The sequence below is a fragment of the Lonchura striata genome, chromosome 6, assembly GCF_050655825.1.
Source record: "Lonchura striata isolate lonStrDom1 chromosome 6, ASM5065582v1, whole genome shotgun sequence".
Lineage (NCBI taxonomy): Eukaryota > Metazoa > Chordata > Aves > Passeriformes > Estrildidae > Lonchura > Lonchura striata.
This window is the reverse complement of record NC_140708.1, coordinates 27,142,626-27,157,484: the sequence shown is the minus strand read 5'-3', so window position 1 is coordinate 27,157,484 and position 14,859 is coordinate 27,142,626. Positions and strand designations below refer to the sequence as shown.

At 62.7% G+C, this 14,859-nt stretch overlaps 2 protein-coding genes across 2 annotated transcripts; both read right to left on the bottom strand.

Moving 5' to 3' along the window:
• Window positions 1-494: 494 nt before the first annotated feature.
• On the bottom strand, window positions 495-6,976 carry LOXL4 (lysyl oxidase like 4). The gene is made up of 15 exons (XM_021536253.4): window positions 6,833-6,976; window positions 6,028-6,322; window positions 5,722-5,900; window positions 5,361-5,572; window positions 4,805-4,843; window positions 4,473-4,683; window positions 4,150-4,333; window positions 3,730-3,884; window positions 3,235-3,402; window positions 2,863-3,025; window positions 2,494-2,737; window positions 2,108-2,223; window positions 1,879-2,015; window positions 1,585-1,696; window positions 495-1,459 (listed from the first exon to the last, which is right to left on the bottom strand). The coding sequence occupies exons 2-15, from the start codon at window positions 6,302-6,304 to the stop codon at window positions 1,389-1,391; spliced, it is 2,268 nt and encodes a 755-aa protein (XP_021391928.2). The 5' UTR covers window positions 6,305-6,322; window positions 6,833-6,976; the 3' UTR covers window positions 495-1,388.
• Window positions 6,977-9,172: 2,196 nt separating this feature from the next.
• PYROXD2 (pyridine nucleotide-disulphide oxidoreductase domain 2) lies at window positions 9,173-13,817 on the bottom strand. The gene is made up of 16 exons (XM_085582633.1): window positions 13,581-13,817; window positions 13,143-13,162; window positions 12,822-12,915; window positions 12,669-12,742; window positions 12,403-12,549; window positions 12,106-12,259; window positions 11,828-11,889; window positions 11,620-11,717; window positions 11,068-11,209; window positions 10,841-10,975; window positions 10,668-10,740; window positions 10,401-10,557; window positions 10,118-10,272; window positions 9,895-10,001; window positions 9,671-9,791; window positions 9,173-9,567 (listed from the first exon to the last, which is right to left on the bottom strand). The coding sequence occupies exons 1-16, from the start codon at window positions 13,756-13,758 to the stop codon at window positions 9,497-9,499; spliced, it is 1,788 nt and encodes a 595-aa protein (XP_085438759.1). The 5' UTR covers window positions 13,759-13,817; the 3' UTR covers window positions 9,173-9,496.
• Between the last annotated feature and the right edge of the window lie 1,042 nt (window positions 13,818-14,859).

Below are 14,859 nucleotides of genomic sequence, written 5' to 3'. Positions count from 1 at the left end.
TGCCCTGTGTCCCCTGGCTGTCCCCCAGCTTGGCGGCAGTGGAGCTGGTCATGACCCCGTGGTGGTGGCTGCCTGCCCCTGCACCGTCCCTGCCAGCTGGGAGCCATCTCGGCTGCTGCTCCCGGATGCTCGTGGCTTGGCTGGTGGAAATTTCAGGGAGCAAAACTGCTCTCATGTGGAAAACATCTTCCCCGCCATCCGGCATCCCTCAAAGCCCGAGCCTGGCCGAGTGAGCCTCCACCAGCACGTGCCTTGCCATGGTCTCTGGCCTCGGGCCCCTCCAGTGCATCACCACCATTGTCAGCAGCAACTCCACGTGCAGGGACCATCACGTGTGGGTGCAGCCTGACTTGTCCTGGGCTGAGGTGGGTGCTGACAGCCCCCCACCCTGGGCTGGTGCCTGCCAGTGAGGCAGGAATGGACAGAGGTGTGCCAGGAGAGGGGTGGCACTGCCCCGTGGCTGGTGATCTGGGGAACAGACAGTACAGAGTGTGTTGGTGACATTCCCTTTTATTTCCTGTTGTAAGAAAAAAGATAGAAACCACGGGAGGTAAGAAACAGAGAGCAAGGGCACCATGTTCCCTGTGTCCCCACTCTGCCCAGGAGCAAGGGCTTTGAGGGACAGAGTGGCCCTACCACAGCTCCCATGTCTGGGAAGCTGCCAGGACAGCCTGGGAAAGCCCAGCATGTCAGCTGCATACACTGTGGCTGCTGGGCTGGCTGCCAACCCATGCTGCCACAGAGCTGGCTGGGTCTTTTTGCATGCACAGGGTTAGCCAGTTCAGGGCCAGGGTGTCCTGGCCCATGGGGACCACTGATGGCAATCCAGAGCTGCTTGATGACAGCCACGTGTAGACAGCAAGGGAGTTGGTGGCCCTGGGTGGGGACACATTCCCTAGACTTTTGTTCCCAGCTGGGGACTGGCTTCATGATCTTAATAGGAAAGAGTGCAGGGAAAGGAGGAGGTGATGGTGGGATTGATAAAGGAGTAGCCCCTCTTCCACAGCGCAGCACCCTGCTCCCAGCTCCCAGAACCTTTATTGAAGACAGGACTGGTGCATGGATGGCTGGGGACTGTCCTGAGTCTGCTGGAGCATGGGGGACTGGGCAGGCTGAGGTAGTTGTCCTGGGGGGCCCTGGAGCTGTGGAGGTGAGGCCTGCTGCAGTACTTGGGCCACTCTTTCAAATCCCGCTGGCAGCGCGGGACTGGGCACCCCCAGGCACTCCCTGCCAGCCCTGGCGCTCATCTCCATCCTCTGCAGCAGCATCAATAAATACAAAAGTCTGCAAGTCCCTGAGCTCAGTCCGGTGCTGCCGGGGCACAGGGGCTGGGGTGTGGGAGTTGGACTCTGCCGTGGTGCTGCTGGGACCACGCTGATGCCAAAGGTTCACACGAGGTTGTTGGCCAGGCGCTCTCGTCTCTCCAGATCGCTCACCACGTCAGCACCGTAGGCATCACCTGGGGAGAGCGATGATGTGGGGGTAGGTGCACGTGTGGGGGGCACAAGAAACCTGTGGCACCCTCAGACTCATCACTTCCCTCACCCTGCCTGCCACAGCCCCTATGCTCCCATCCCTCCTTACTTGTGTGGCAGCCGTGCATCCAGACACGCTGCCCATCATACTTGCACTGGCACCTCATCACGTTGTTGGAGAAGTCCGACTCAGCCACCTCATGCTTGGGGTTCACGACCACCTGGGGAGGGCAAGGGGCAGGGCTGGGAGCACCTCTGCTATGCCCTGGCCAGGCACGGCTGTGGCATGCACATCAGGGTACAGAGCAGCACCCTGATGTGCAGGGTGAGGGATGCTCATGGAGGGGACTCCCCAGCCCTGAGATCTGGTAGCTTGGTGTCCCCCAGCCCTCAATCCCCGTACCTGGAAGGTGTAGCTGCCCGGTGGCACATCGGTGATGTCAATCCACTGGCAGTCGATGTCATGGCGGTAGGTGTCCCAGCACCCCACACTCACCCCCTGCTCACCAAAGTTGGCACAGGCAAAGCGTCGCTGAAGACCTGCAGCAAGGAGGGGAGGTGAGGGAGGCACAGACAGAGCCCCTCTGGGGAGCAGAATGGGGCCCACTGTCAGCTCTGCAGCTAGCACCTACCTTCAGGGCAATTGGTGTCTTCCAGGCAAAAGCTGGCCTTGTGCCCCTCGGCCACCTTGGAGCCATTGAGCGTCAGCAGATCATAGTGGGTAAAGACCTCGATGCTGTGGAAGTGTCTGTGGGGACAGGGGCTGAGCACAGGACCAGTGCCTGGCCAGGGAGCATGTGGCTGGCCCAGGCAACCCCGGCAGAGCTTCCGGCAGAGCAGCACCCAGGGGCTCAGTAAATTACAACTCTGAAGCCAAATAAAGCCGTAATGACAGTGCTGGCTCAGACGCTGTTAATTACCCCGGGTGGGACAGCCTCTTGGGGATGGGTGCCACCATGCCCTGCCTGGCCCAGGGAGAGGGCAGCTCCCTGCCAGCCCCTGCCTATGGGCCACTCACCGGTGGCACTGGTGCCAAGTCCAGGCATGACGCCCCATCCTCGGTCGGAAATCGGCTCTTCCCAGGTTGTGGATCTGGGAGGAGAAGCGAAGAAGGCGGCGGTGGCCATAGGGCCACTGCATCGTGTCAGCAGAGCGGGAGAGGCAGCGCTCCTCATGGGCACAGTACAGCAGCCCCAGGGGTCGGTCCTCCAGGTAGGCTGTCTCCTGCACCAGCTGGGCATTCATCACCAGGTCTGGGGCGTCTGGCACGGAGAGGATCAGCAGGGATTGAGAAGGTGATCCCTACCCTGCATAGCACCCCCTACTCTCCTACAGGAGAAGGGGGGTGCCCCCTCCCAGCAGTACCCCATGGGCTCCTGCTACTCACGGGCAGTGCAGGTGACCCCTGCTGAGAAGCGTCCCCCGCCGCTGGGGCAGTGGACAGGGCCATGGCGCTGGCACTGCTGGAGGGCCAGCTCGGTGCCGGCACAGCGCACCCCACTCATCACAACCTGGGTGGCATCGGGGCTGCCCGCCCAGTACCACGTCTCCTGAATAGAGGAGGAGCACAGTGCTTGGACAAGTCCTTGCAGCCCTTGCCAGCTCCCACCTGCCTCCCCTCCCTCTTCTCCTGCCTGAACACTGCCACCAGGATTTGTCCCCCCACCATCCCATCCCAGAGCCCCTGGCCACAGCATGCCCACGCTACCCATCCTGCAGGACCCCTGCAGTTCTGGCCCCAGGCTGGTACCCCACTCACCTGGAGGGCATGGCTGGCAAAGCCCAGCCCCAGCTGCCTGCAGACCACCATGGCCTCGTTCAGGCCCCACTGTGCACCACACACTGCACCCCACTGCAGCCGCCCCTGCACTGGCACCAGCACCTCCACCACGCCTTCCTCGGGGTTGCGGCCCCCAGCCAGCCGCACCTGTTGGCAGAGAGGCGCTGAACTGGAATGTGGCACAGACTGTCAGCTCTCCCACCCCATGCTGCAATGGGACAAGCAGCCCCACACATCCAGCTGAAACATCTCCCTCATTTTCCTCTTCCTCCTTTCCTCCCTGCAAGACCAATTTGCCACCAGATCATCCTGCAGAACCCCATCAGGGTGCTGCTCTGTGTCCCCCCCTCCCCTGGGTCACCCCAGGGCTGCTCTGATCATCCACACTGGGCATAGAGCTTGGGGAGCAGGGACTGTGCAATGGGGCTGGGGTTCAACAGGCCACCACACCCTGGGGAGGAGGCAGGGGCTCACCTGGCTCTTGAAGTCCATGTAGGGCATGTGGCAGCGGACGGCAGCGTCGGCCTCGTGCCGACACCCGCTCTGCTCAGCATCCTGGAAGCGACACTCGCCCAGGGAGCGCTCATGGCCAGTGCACTGTACGTTGCTCATATGGATGGGCCCCAGACCTAAAGCACAGGAAAGGTCAGTGCTTCCTGCTCCATGACCATCCTGGAGCAGGACCCTCATCCTCCTTCCCCTGATCTGGGCATTCTCTATGAGAATGGGGCTACCCATGGCAGGAGCAATCATGTTAGCCTCATCCCAGAGCAGACTGGAGCTGCGTGAGCATCCGAGGATTCTCCAGCAGGACACATTAAACCAGTTGATTTCCCCATCATGCCCCTCCAAGCCCAGACGTTTCCCAAGTCCATGCTGTAACGCCTGCCTCACCTTGTCCCATCCGGGCTCCCACCAGGGCCTGCTTCGCTGTCCCATAGCCCAGCTGCCGGCACACCACACTGGCTGCAGCCAGGTCCCACTGCTTGTCACACACGGTGCCCCACTGCCCGTGGAGTAGCACCTCCACCCGGCCCTCACCAGCGTGGGTGCCCGCTCGCAGCCGCACTGGGAGCACCTGGGTACAGAGAGCAGCCAGTCAGCAACCCCAGGACACAGCCAGCCCCCTCCTCAAGTGCAAGTGGGGTGGCTGAGTGCTGCTCAGCCCTGGGACTCTCTGTTGGTGGGAGAGGGTGTAGAACTCTGCAAGGGCTCACCTTTCCTGGGGCTGTCTTGTTCTTGCCCTTGCCCTTCTGGACAGCAGGGCCAGGGAGACAGCTGACGATGGCGTGCATGCCGTGGGGACAGGCGTGCTGGCGGGGGGCTGGTGGGGCCATCTGCACAGGGCAGCGGGCCAGGTGGGGCTCTGAGCCCTGACACCGCACCTTGTGCACCCAGAAGCTGTTCTTCTGGATGAGGGTCTTCAGGCTGCCAAGGCAGAGGAGCAGGGCCAGGGTCAGCTCGGTGCCAGGGACTCTCCCCCACCCAGTGCTCATGATGTGTGCCCATTCAAGGTGCCCTGCCCCCCATGCACAGTGCTGAGTCCTACCTGGAGTTGGGGTCCTTCAGCTTCCTGTTCCAGAGCTTTCTGTGGGTGTACAGAGCCAGGAGGTAAGGGAGCATGCTGACACTACCCAACTCTGAAGCCCCTGCCCCATCATTTCTGCCCTCCTCGTTGGGAGATACGTCATACTCTCTCCCCAGTGGCAATTACTGTGCCAAGCCCGTCTATACCATGTGTCCCAGCGGGACTGTGTGACTCCTGGCACCGGTAGGGGCTCATTATGGGCTGTATTTATAGTTCCAGGCTGAGACGGGATGGGAGGAACCAAGGAACACTCATCTTTCCTCTCCTTTCTCCCACACTTTGCCAGTCATGATGGTGACCATCCCCAAAGACCTCTGGATGCTGCTGAATCCAACCCTGACCCTTGTCAAAGGCCCGAGAAGGGGATCCAGGCACGGCCAGGCCATACCAGCACCTCGCACACCCACCCATATGTGCAGCCCTTCTCTGACCACTCCTCCAGTCTCTCGTCCCCGTGTGTCCAGCCAGGCCCCTGCCCCTCATGCCCAGGTGCAGCGCGTGTCTCCCGCGTCCCTACCGGTAGAAGCTGGTGTTGATGTGCTTCTCCCGGGGGAAGCCCAGCATCCCGCAGACCACGCGGCTGTTGTTCCTGGTCCAGCTGGCATCACACACCTGCCTCCAGCGCCCGTTGTGCTTCACCTCCACAGCACCCTCCATCACTGGCATGCTCAGCTTGGCCCGTGCCAGGATGGGCTTGAGCCGCACCTCCTCCAGGGTTAGTCCCAACACCTGCCACAGCGGGCATGGGGTGGGTGTGGGGTTCCAGCATCGAGGGCAGAGTGTTCAGAAAAGGGGCCAGGGGAAGGATTAGTGGGACCTGCTCCAGGCACCCCAGTGTACCCTGCTGCCACAGGCGAATGCCATGGGTCCCCACTCACCTCTCCCAGGTGACCAGAGGTGGTAGCCTGGGGGGAGTTGCCAGGCAGGCGCTGTCCTGAGCACACCACACCAGCATCCTCGCCGTGGTGGCAGTCACTGATGCCCCAGCCATTGTGGACACACTCTGCCAGGGAGCCTTCGCTGCCCCCGCATCGCACGTTGTCCAGCCAGATGGGGCCTGGGGACACAGCGGCATAGGCCCCATGCAGTGGTGCAGACAGCCCTGCGGGGAGGCTCCCACAGCCAGCGGGAAGCTCACTGCCCTCATCAGGACCCCCTGCCCCCATTCCCCACCTGCCCCCTACCTTCCCCTTGGCCGTAGGTGGCACTGTGGGTCCAGGTGATGGCTGCGGTGTAGCCCAGCTGTCGGCAGGCGACCGTGGCCGCGTGGAAGTCGAAGCCGTCATCGCACACGGTGCCCCAGCGCCCCTGGTACAACACCTCCAGTCGGCCTTCTCCAGCTGGGCCCCGCGGTCCCCCCAGCCGCAGCTGCACCGGGGCCAGCTCCTGCCTGCTGCAGGCCACCCAGCACAGCACCAGCACCAGCAAGATGTGATTTGTGCCAGTTGGCATCACCATCATGGTTCTATGAGTGGATACCTGGGGACAGACCAACAATGAGTCCTTGGGGATCAAGGAAGAATGGGGGTGCAGCTGCAGCCCCCCTCTGCTGCGGGAGCTGGGCAATGGTGGAGGGATCTTGTGCCCTCTTGCATGGCGGTGTCATCCCTGTCCCTGTGCTGTGGGGGATGCATGGGCTGGTCCCTGCCATACTCACAGCACACCACAGCCCTACACCCTTCACCAGGTCACCCAGCTCTGACACAGCCCTCCTGGGCACTCACAGCCATGGGCAGCCTCATGAACATTGCCCTCTTGTTGCTTCCTGTCTGCCCCATGTTTTGGGACATAGGTGACAGCCCCACAGAGCCCCCTTTCATCGTTCACCTGGATTCTCTACTGAAAACCAGGATTCCTCCCCATCTTGTACACAGCCCGGTCCCCGTCACCTCACCTCTTCCCCTGCATCCTCATTCAGAGCATCGGTGGGATTGCTGACCCCCCTCCAGGTACCCAGAACCCCCTCCCAGGGCCACCTCTGGCACTCACCCAGGCAAGGGATGGTGGTGCCGGACCGGCAGCGGTGCGGGACAGGCGGTGGAGAGGGACACGGTGGTGGCGAGTGGACGCAGCGGCAGCGCTGGCGGCAGTGGATCCCGCAGCTCCTGCCTCCCGCTGGGCACCGCCTGCAGCCGCTTTTATGGTGCGGCGGGATGGGCCGACCCGAGGGGGCCCCCCGCCTCCCCGCCTCTGGTCTGGAGCCCAGCCCTGCTCCCTGCCCACCCCCGGCCCTACTCTGCCTCACCGCACACTGGGGCAAACCCGTTCCTGTCCCAAACCATATCCTTTCCCGAGCCGGGAGGATCTGAGCTGTCCCGCACAGTCCCTACCTGCTGCGAGGCTGGACCTCCCCCGAGTCCAAACCCCTCGGTCAGGGATGCTCCTCTCCCTGGGCTGTCCCGCAGCCAGGCACAGCATGGACTTTCTGGAGATGACGAACTGCTATGCCGGGGACACTCCTTGCAGCTTCCCACTCACGCAGTGGTCCAAGGGTGCACAGGCATAGGATGCTTGGAGGTGCTGCAGTGGGGCCAGGATTCGGGGGCACAAGGACCACGGCAGGGTATGGGACGGTACCATGAGCCCGGAGCACAATTCTCCCAGGGCTTGGGGCATCACCTATGCCATCCATAAACCAGGCTGGCTGTGGGGGTCCTCAGGCTCAGCCCCGCTCCGTGGGACGTGGAGACTGGTGATGCGAGCCCCCCCCCCCCCCCGCCCCGACTTGCCCCGGGAGCAACCTCCGGCTTGGGGTGCCGCCAGTCTCCGGGGCACCCTGCTGCCCACACGCCCGCCGTGCCCGCCGGGGATGGGGATAAACAGGAAACCCTGTGCCCCGGCCGTGCCCAGGGACCGGCCAGGAATGTGCCGGTGGCCACCGGACTGTTTGTTTGGAGTCAAAGCAGCCGGATCCTGCCGGGAGGAGCCAGGATCAACACGGCCGGGAATAGCCCGTGAGCTCATCGCCACGTCTCGCAAGGACCTACAGCACCTCTGGGTGTGCAGGGATGCACAACCCTGGGTCCCCCTCGCAGGGGACTCTCATCCCAGCCCTCTGCCTTGGCCGGGATCAGGGCAATGTCCTGAAGCCTCTGCTGCGAGATGAGTCATTGGCCAGCCCCAGAACGGAGGCCACGGAAAGCCCTGGGGAAGGGCAGGGTTGGGGCCAGCAGCGGAGCCCGTGACTCATTCGTCTCGACGTTTTGGAGATCAATTGCTTAAGTGTGAAGCCAGGAGCCTCCCCCGAACTCCTCCCCCGGCAGATGCTGGCAGGGGCGCAGGGCAGGCGGGTGCTGGGTCCCGCTCCCAGCTCTGCCTCTGCTCCTGGGGACAGCAAGAAGAGAGAAGTGAGGGGGCTGCTGGGCTCTCCTGCCCCTGGGACCTGCCAGCCTCTTCTCGCAGCAGTACGGGCACTGTGTCCTGTCGCTCATGTGATCGTGGCGGGCTGGAGGTGTCCCCTTTTGCCCTGAGGTGACAGCCAATGAGCCCCTCATCTCCCTCGGGGCTCACTGGGTGCCAGCACCTGCAATCCCGGGCAGCCAGCGTCGGCAGCAGCTAAAAATACGCGGCCGGCAGCAGGGCACCCCTGCGCGGGAAGCTGTGGGCGGCGGGCGGCGTGCGGGGCTATTCTCAGAGGGCTGCGGGACTATTCCTGGCCGGTCAATATTGATTCAGCCAGCTCAGGTGCAGCAGCTCGCCCTGTCAGCACCGTATTTAGGGCCCGGCAGGAGGCGAGGCGGGCGGCTGAATCGGGAGCATTGTCTGGCGGAGGAAGAGGGCAGGGAGAGGATGTGAGCTCTGTAATCTGCAGCCAGCGGCTCCCGGCAGCAGCCCGGGCGAGGGGCACACCCCGAGCCTGCTGCGGCTGAGGAGTGGCCAGCACGGAACATCTGCCCGGGGGACGGGCCCAGAACACGTGCAGGCAGCTTCCGTCGGGAATAGGAGCGTGTGTGAGGCACGAGGGGACGGCTGCTGCTCCTGGCTCCTGTGGTTTCTGAGCTGCTGGGCACGTGTCTGCTGTACACACAGCCACCAAGAGCCGGGGACTGAGGACAGCTGGGTTCTTCAGGTACCAAAGCAGTACCCAGGCAGGTCCCTGCTTGTTCTCAGGATGGTCTGGACCTGCCCGAAGCTGTGAAGCTCAATACAAACAGCCCTGCATGCACCTGACTCTGCATCAATGAGCAGAGGAGAGGATGAGGGGCTGTTTGTCCCTGTTCACTACTCTGAAATGTGCCTGTGCTCTCTGGCAACTCCCCCAAGGCTGCTTTACCAGCAAGTGTGGATAACACAGTAGGAGCTGCATGAGTTGCTCAAAAAAACAAAGTATGAGTGCTCATGACAGAGCCCAGGCCAGGGTTTATTTCCATGGGCACAGGCAGGAGCTGAGTGAGGCTTGCCGTGGTCATGCAGGGTCCAGGAGCCACTGGGGCAAGGCTGGGTTGTGGCAGGCTGGGAGCAGCCATCTGTTCAAGGTGATGGTAGCAGCTGTGAGCACAAGGGACCCTGCCAGCCTACACCCAGCTCTCAGATGCTGCTGCTGCCCTGAGGTACTGGAAAATCAAGTTGGGGATGGGCAGGGCTCTGCATGGCATCAGTAGGGCATGCTGCTGTTGCAACCCTGCGTTGGAGAAGTCAGTTTCACCAATCTCATCAGAGATGCCTGAAATCCTTGATAGCCACCTGGGCAGCATTGCGTCCTGCTGCTCCCATCACTCCTCCTCCTGCAAGAAAGGAGAAATGGGGAATGCTGGTGTACCTCTTCCACATGCCCCTTTCTTCCTTCTGCAGGCCTCCATGAGGGTCCTAGCTCCCAGCTCTACTCACCAGGGTGGGCTCCACTTCCACACAGGTACAGGCCAGGAATTGGGGACCGGTAGCTAGAGTAGGATGGGGCTGGCCGGGCAAAGTACAGCTGGTCCAGAGACATCCCTCCATGGAAGATGTTCTGCCAAGAGAGCTTTGTGAGCTAGCTGTGCCTGGCCCAGGCCCGTGTGCGCACTAGCACTGGCACCAGAGTGATGCTCAGACTTGACACCCATGGTACCCACTCCACCAGGCAGCCCAAAGATCCTCTCCAGGTCTGGTGGCGTCAGGATGTCCCTGCCAATGACGGATGCCTTGAAGCCTGGGGCATAGTCTTCGATGCAGTCAAACACTGGAGAAAGATAGACTAGTGGTGGGCAGCCCGGGGGACATGGTAGCAAACCCCTGTGCAGCTCCAGGGCAGCTCTGCCCATGGGTGCTCCTGGGGTCTATGTGTGCATTTCGTACCCCTGTCTGCATATGTGTTTCTGGCCTGCTCGTCCCAGGACCGACCGCCTGCCAGCATGAACGGGGTGTACTGCGTGAAGAGGGACACGACGTGGCAGCCTGGCGGGGCCAGCCCTGGGTCCAGCGCTGAGGGAATGCAGAGCTCGATCATGGGCCTGGGGGAGCAGTACACCAACTGGGCAGGCAGAGGGGGACCCAGCCATTGCACACCTCCTTCCCCAGCATGCTATGAGTGTCGTGTCCCTTCCCCAGCGCACCAAGGTGTGCCAGTACAGGCTCCTACCTGCTGGAGGGGTGCCCGTGGGCAGCCTCAGTGAATGCCTGATGCAGGAGCTGGGTGCCCTCGCAGTTGAGGTGTATGGAGCACTGGTGGTGGGGCAGGGGCCGGCCGTCGCGGGCATTGGGGGCAGCCAGGAAGCTGGGCAGCCGATCCACCGCCACTGGGCATGGAATGTGGAGATGGAGGAAGTGGAGTGCAGCCTCTTGCTGAGCCTGGCACCAATGTTCCTCCAGCAGGGATGGCAGTGGAAGTGTCCTTGCTGGTACCTACCGTTGATCTTGGTGACAGGTGAGCGTGTGTCAAGCTGCCTGATCCGCTGGACAAAATCCTTCGGCAGCTTCTCCTAGGGTGGGATATACCAGTGCAGAGGCTGGCTGTGAGAGGCAGTGAGAATGGGGCTATTCCAACATGCCAAGCCCCCACCAGGCCCATGCACTCCATACCTGAGGAATAAGTTCCAGAAAGGTGATTTGCGGAGAGGCATTGGACAGCACCAGTTTGCTCCTCACCTCTGTCCCATCCTGCAGCGCGACACCCTGCGCCTCCCCGTCACTGCCCAGCAGCACGTGGCACACTGCCTGGGCACGTACAGGGGACAAGACTTTACCGAGAGCATCCCTGCTGCCTGCGGGGATGGCCAAGCAGCTTCCCTGTCCCAGACACCCCGTACCTTCTCAGCAAAGATGTGGGCTCCCTGGGCAGTGGCTGCCTGGGCGATGGCCTGGGACAGGGCTCCCATGCCACCTGCCACGTAGCCCCAGGCCCCCCGCCGTCCCTCCAGCTCACCCATGACGTGGTGCAACAGCACATACCTGCGGTAGCAGGACCTCGAATTAGCTGCTGGCTGAGGGGATGGATCTGTCCCCTGCATGGGTAGTGAGGGTGGTGCCACAGCCCCCACATCCTCCCCATGGGACCATGCCACCTCATGGGATGTCAACTCAGTTACAGGGAGCACACACCAGCCAGGACTCAGCCCAGCCCGGGGCCAGAAGTGCCCAGACAGTGAAGGAATAAGTGGGGGCCGCTGAGCAGAGCCATATGGCAGGGCTGGGGGCAGCCCCTTGCCCAGCACCAACCCCTGAGGAACCCTCCCTGTGCAGGCAGTGGGAGGGAGAGGCAGGGGGGCAGGGCATGGGGTACAGTTGTGCAGCAGAGCCAAGCACAGACTATGGCAGGAGGGGACAGTGCAGGCATGTGCCCCGGGGGAAGGGTCCCTCACCCACTGCCGGGGGTATGTGGGCTGGTCATGGCTCCAATCACAGCATCAGTAGCCAGAGTTGCCTTCAGGGGTTCTGACTCAAACCAGTGATCCAGGATCTAGCCCAGGAAAAAGAGAGCATGCCAGGCTTGGGGTGGGGAGCTGCCACAGCATCCTGGCAGTCAGGAGAGGCAGTGGGTATTTGCACACCAGCACTGCCAGCACGCACCTTGGAGATGGGAGCTGTGAGCACCTCGTAATAGTGGGGCAGCTGCCGCCCCAGTGCCAGCCCTGGGGGTGGAGAGGTGGTGTGAGACCTGTGTGGCTGTGCCAGGGCTGGCTACTGGTTCCCAGCTCAGTTTGGAGGTCAGTCAGTGGTACCAAGGTGAGCAAGCCCACCAGAGCCTGCCAGTCCAGACTGGGCTCCTGAGGAGGCTCTGCATTGCCCATCCCAGGTGCCGGCAAACACCCCTTTGCTGTTGGAGTTCCCTGGCATCCCAGATGTACCTGCCTGCAGCAAGGGCTTCAGGGTTCGCAGGTTCCTGAGCTGCTGGAGCAGGGAACCCTTTCCCAGGGCATATGTATCCACTGGAGGGGCATCCAGCAGTGGGTCGAGGGCCAACACCATGTGCCCCATGAACGCCTCATACTCAGGGTAGACCTGGAAGGAGACAGACGGTGGACAACAAGGACTGCACCATGGTGAGTGCAATGGATATTCCACCCAGGAGCCTCCCTGCCACTCCAGGGGTAGGGCAGCCCCTCGTGGGTTTTGTTGTGCCAGGTGCATGTCCCTGGTGGTACCTGGGCATCCTTCTGGGAGAACTGAGCAATCTGCTGCTGAGTCTGGGCCATGTCATGTCCCAGTAGAAGGGAGCGAGGGGGGCTCCTGTCCTCCAGCATTGGAGTGAAGGAGTAGGGGTCCCGTGGGAACACCCTCAGACCATGCCGCTGCAAGACAGGGATGTCCCCACTGCAGGACCCACTCTGCAGGGACAGCCTGGCAGCAGGGTCCCCCTGCTTGCATGCTGTGAATTGCCAGCAGCCCAGCAAAGGGTGGGTGCCAGTACCTGCAGCTCCAGATCAGCATAGATTTGTGGTCGCAGCAGGCTGAGCAGATATGATGCCCGGGAGAACTTGAACCCTGGAACGTGTGGGGTGGTGGGGAATGTCCACCACCAGGGCTGGCCACGGCCAGGGGGACAAGGGGCATGCCGGGGTACCTGGCACAATCTCCTCGGTGACGGCCGCGCCGCCCAGCACGTGGCGCTTCTCCAGCACAGCTGTGCGCAGCCCTGCCTGCTGCAGGTAGGCAGCCTGTGGGGAGCACGGCACACACTGCCCATCCCTCCAGCCGGGATGTCACTGCCAGTGTGAGCACCCTCTTGCACATGGTGCCCCCCTCACTAGGGAGGGCCTGTGGGAGCCCCAGTCCCATGGACACTGCCACCAAAGCCCTCCCTTGCTCACAGCACAGCCCCTTCCCAGTCACTTGCTGTGCCCTGTGGGTGGAGGACAGGCAGCACGCCACTCTAGGTACTCACTGCCACCAGCCCGTTGTGCCCTGCAAGAAGAGAGATGAGCAGAGCCCAGTGTTAGTGATGGGCCCACAGCATAGGGCACCCTGCCGTGCCTGGGGCACGGGGCTCTCACAGCCACCCCAATAACAGGCTCCAGACACAGAGATACAGGTGACAAGGAGAATCCTCCCCCAGCCCTACAGCCCTAGTCCTAATGGTGCAACAGAGGAGGACAAAAGTGCTCAAGGCAGATGCTCCAACAGTACTCGGTATGCTGGGGGGTTGCAATTTGCGCCAGACCCCTGCGTCGTCCCAGGCATGAGCAGTCTGGAGGTTTGCAATGCGTCCAGCACTACTGTGGTCCCCACCCAGCTGCTCCTGTGCTACCTGCCCTGCGGGGAGGGCAGATGTGGGTCCCCACCGGCTGCCCGCAGCTCGACTCTTGCTCCCTGGCTCCGTTACCTGCGCCGATCACCACCGCGTCGTATTCGAGCTGTAGCTGGGCTGCAGCCCCGGCACGGGCCAGACGCGCTGCTGGCGGCCCCAGGGACAGACGGCGGCGCTGCGGCCGGCGGGACGAGCAGAGCCGACTCAGCCTGCCCCGCAGCCCGGCTGCCACCGCCCCGCAGCCTCCGGCCATGGCCGCCCCGCGTCCGGCAGCCGCGACTTTGCTGTCCCGGCGGAACTTTTCCCAGGGCTTCCGGGCACGGGGAGGGGACGGGGGGCCAGGGCAGGGACCGCCCTGGGGAGGCGGAGAGGCCGGTCCGGAGCGGGGCGGGCGCCGAGCGCTGCCGGACCCTGGCGCAGCTCAGCCGGGGCCGGAGCGGAGCCGCAGCGCTGAGGAGGGGTCAGAGCCTGCCTGGGGCTCAGCAGCAGCTCCCCAGGCTGCACTCCAGGAAGGGGCTGAGCAGGCTGGCGGGGGCCCGAGAGCCCCCTCGCCCAGCTCCCGTTGTGCTCCGGGGATGAGCCAGAGGCACGTGGCTGGGCAGGACAGACGGAATTTGGACCCCAAGCGCAGCCCTGAAAGCAGCAGGAAAAGGGGCAGTTCGGGACTGTGCTCGGCTTTGAGTCCAGAACTACTGCTCAGCAGGGCAAATTCCAGCTCAGCAGGATGGGGCAAAGGCCCTGTCATGGTCCAGTGCTCTCTGAATTGCCGTCCCCAGCTCCAGCGAGTGGCATGGGAGCAACAAGGGGCAGCGGCTACCTGAGTCCCTCGGGGCTGGCCCCATTCCCAGCTGTACTTGAGGTTTGGAGTGCACTGAGCCCAGACGTGCTTGGGAAACACATAAGCTGCCTCAGGATTTACTCACTGTTCCCAGCTAAACTCAGAGCTGTGGCTAACAGATGCCTGGGTGTGGAGAAGGGGGTGCAGGATGGGCTGCATCTCCCCAGAGCCTGGCAAACCTCTGAGGGCCATGCACCCCACATTTGGGGGTGAGGGGGAAGGGGGATGCACCCTAGACCATTGCTCCAGTCAGGTTTGGCTAGGCTATCTTGATCTCTGGCCAAAGCCTCGCAGCAATGCCAAGCTAACATTATAAATCCTGCTCTGGAAATGCACTTTTCAGCAAGACAGTGATTTGCCAACAACCTCTTGGCCTCCTTCTCCATCTGTCCCCTGAGGCTGCTGGGTGGCAGTGAAAACCATGGGGAATGGGAAAAGGGAGAGTGCCAGCCCTGGCCAGGCTGAAGGATGGGAAGGTTGCCTATCTCTGCCCACAGGCACAATCCATAGCATGGC

What these genes read in the sequence shown, in the direction of transcription:
- LOXL4 (XM_021536253.4), bottom strand. Translation starts at nt 6,304, where the DNA reads ATGATGGTGATGCCAACTGGCACAAATCACATCTTGCTGGTGCTGGTG. An exon ending in ATCAACACCAGCTTCTACCG is followed by an intron (nt 4,844 to 5,360) that starts GTAGGGACGCGG and finishes GTACACCCACAG; the next exon opens with AAAGCTCTGGAACAGGAAGC. An exon ending in AGACACCAATTGCCCTGAAG is followed by an intron (nt 2,016 to 2,107) that starts GTAGGTGCTAGC and finishes TCCTTGCTGCAG; the next exon opens with GTCTTCAGCGACGCTTTGCC.
- PYROXD2 (XM_085582633.1), bottom strand. Translation starts at nt 13,758, where the DNA reads ATGGCCGGAGGCTGCGGGGCGGTGGCAGCCGGGCTGCGGGGCAGGCTG. An exon ending in GGCACAACGGGCTGGTGGCA is followed by an intron (nt 12,916 to 13,142) that starts GTGAGTACCTAG and finishes TGCTCCCCACAG; the next exon opens with GCTGCCTACCTGCAGCAGGC. An exon ending in CACCGAGGAGATTGTGCCAG is followed by an intron (nt 12,743 to 12,821) that starts GTACCCCGGCAT and finishes CACACGTTCCAG; the next exon opens with GGTTCAAGTTCTCCCGGGCA.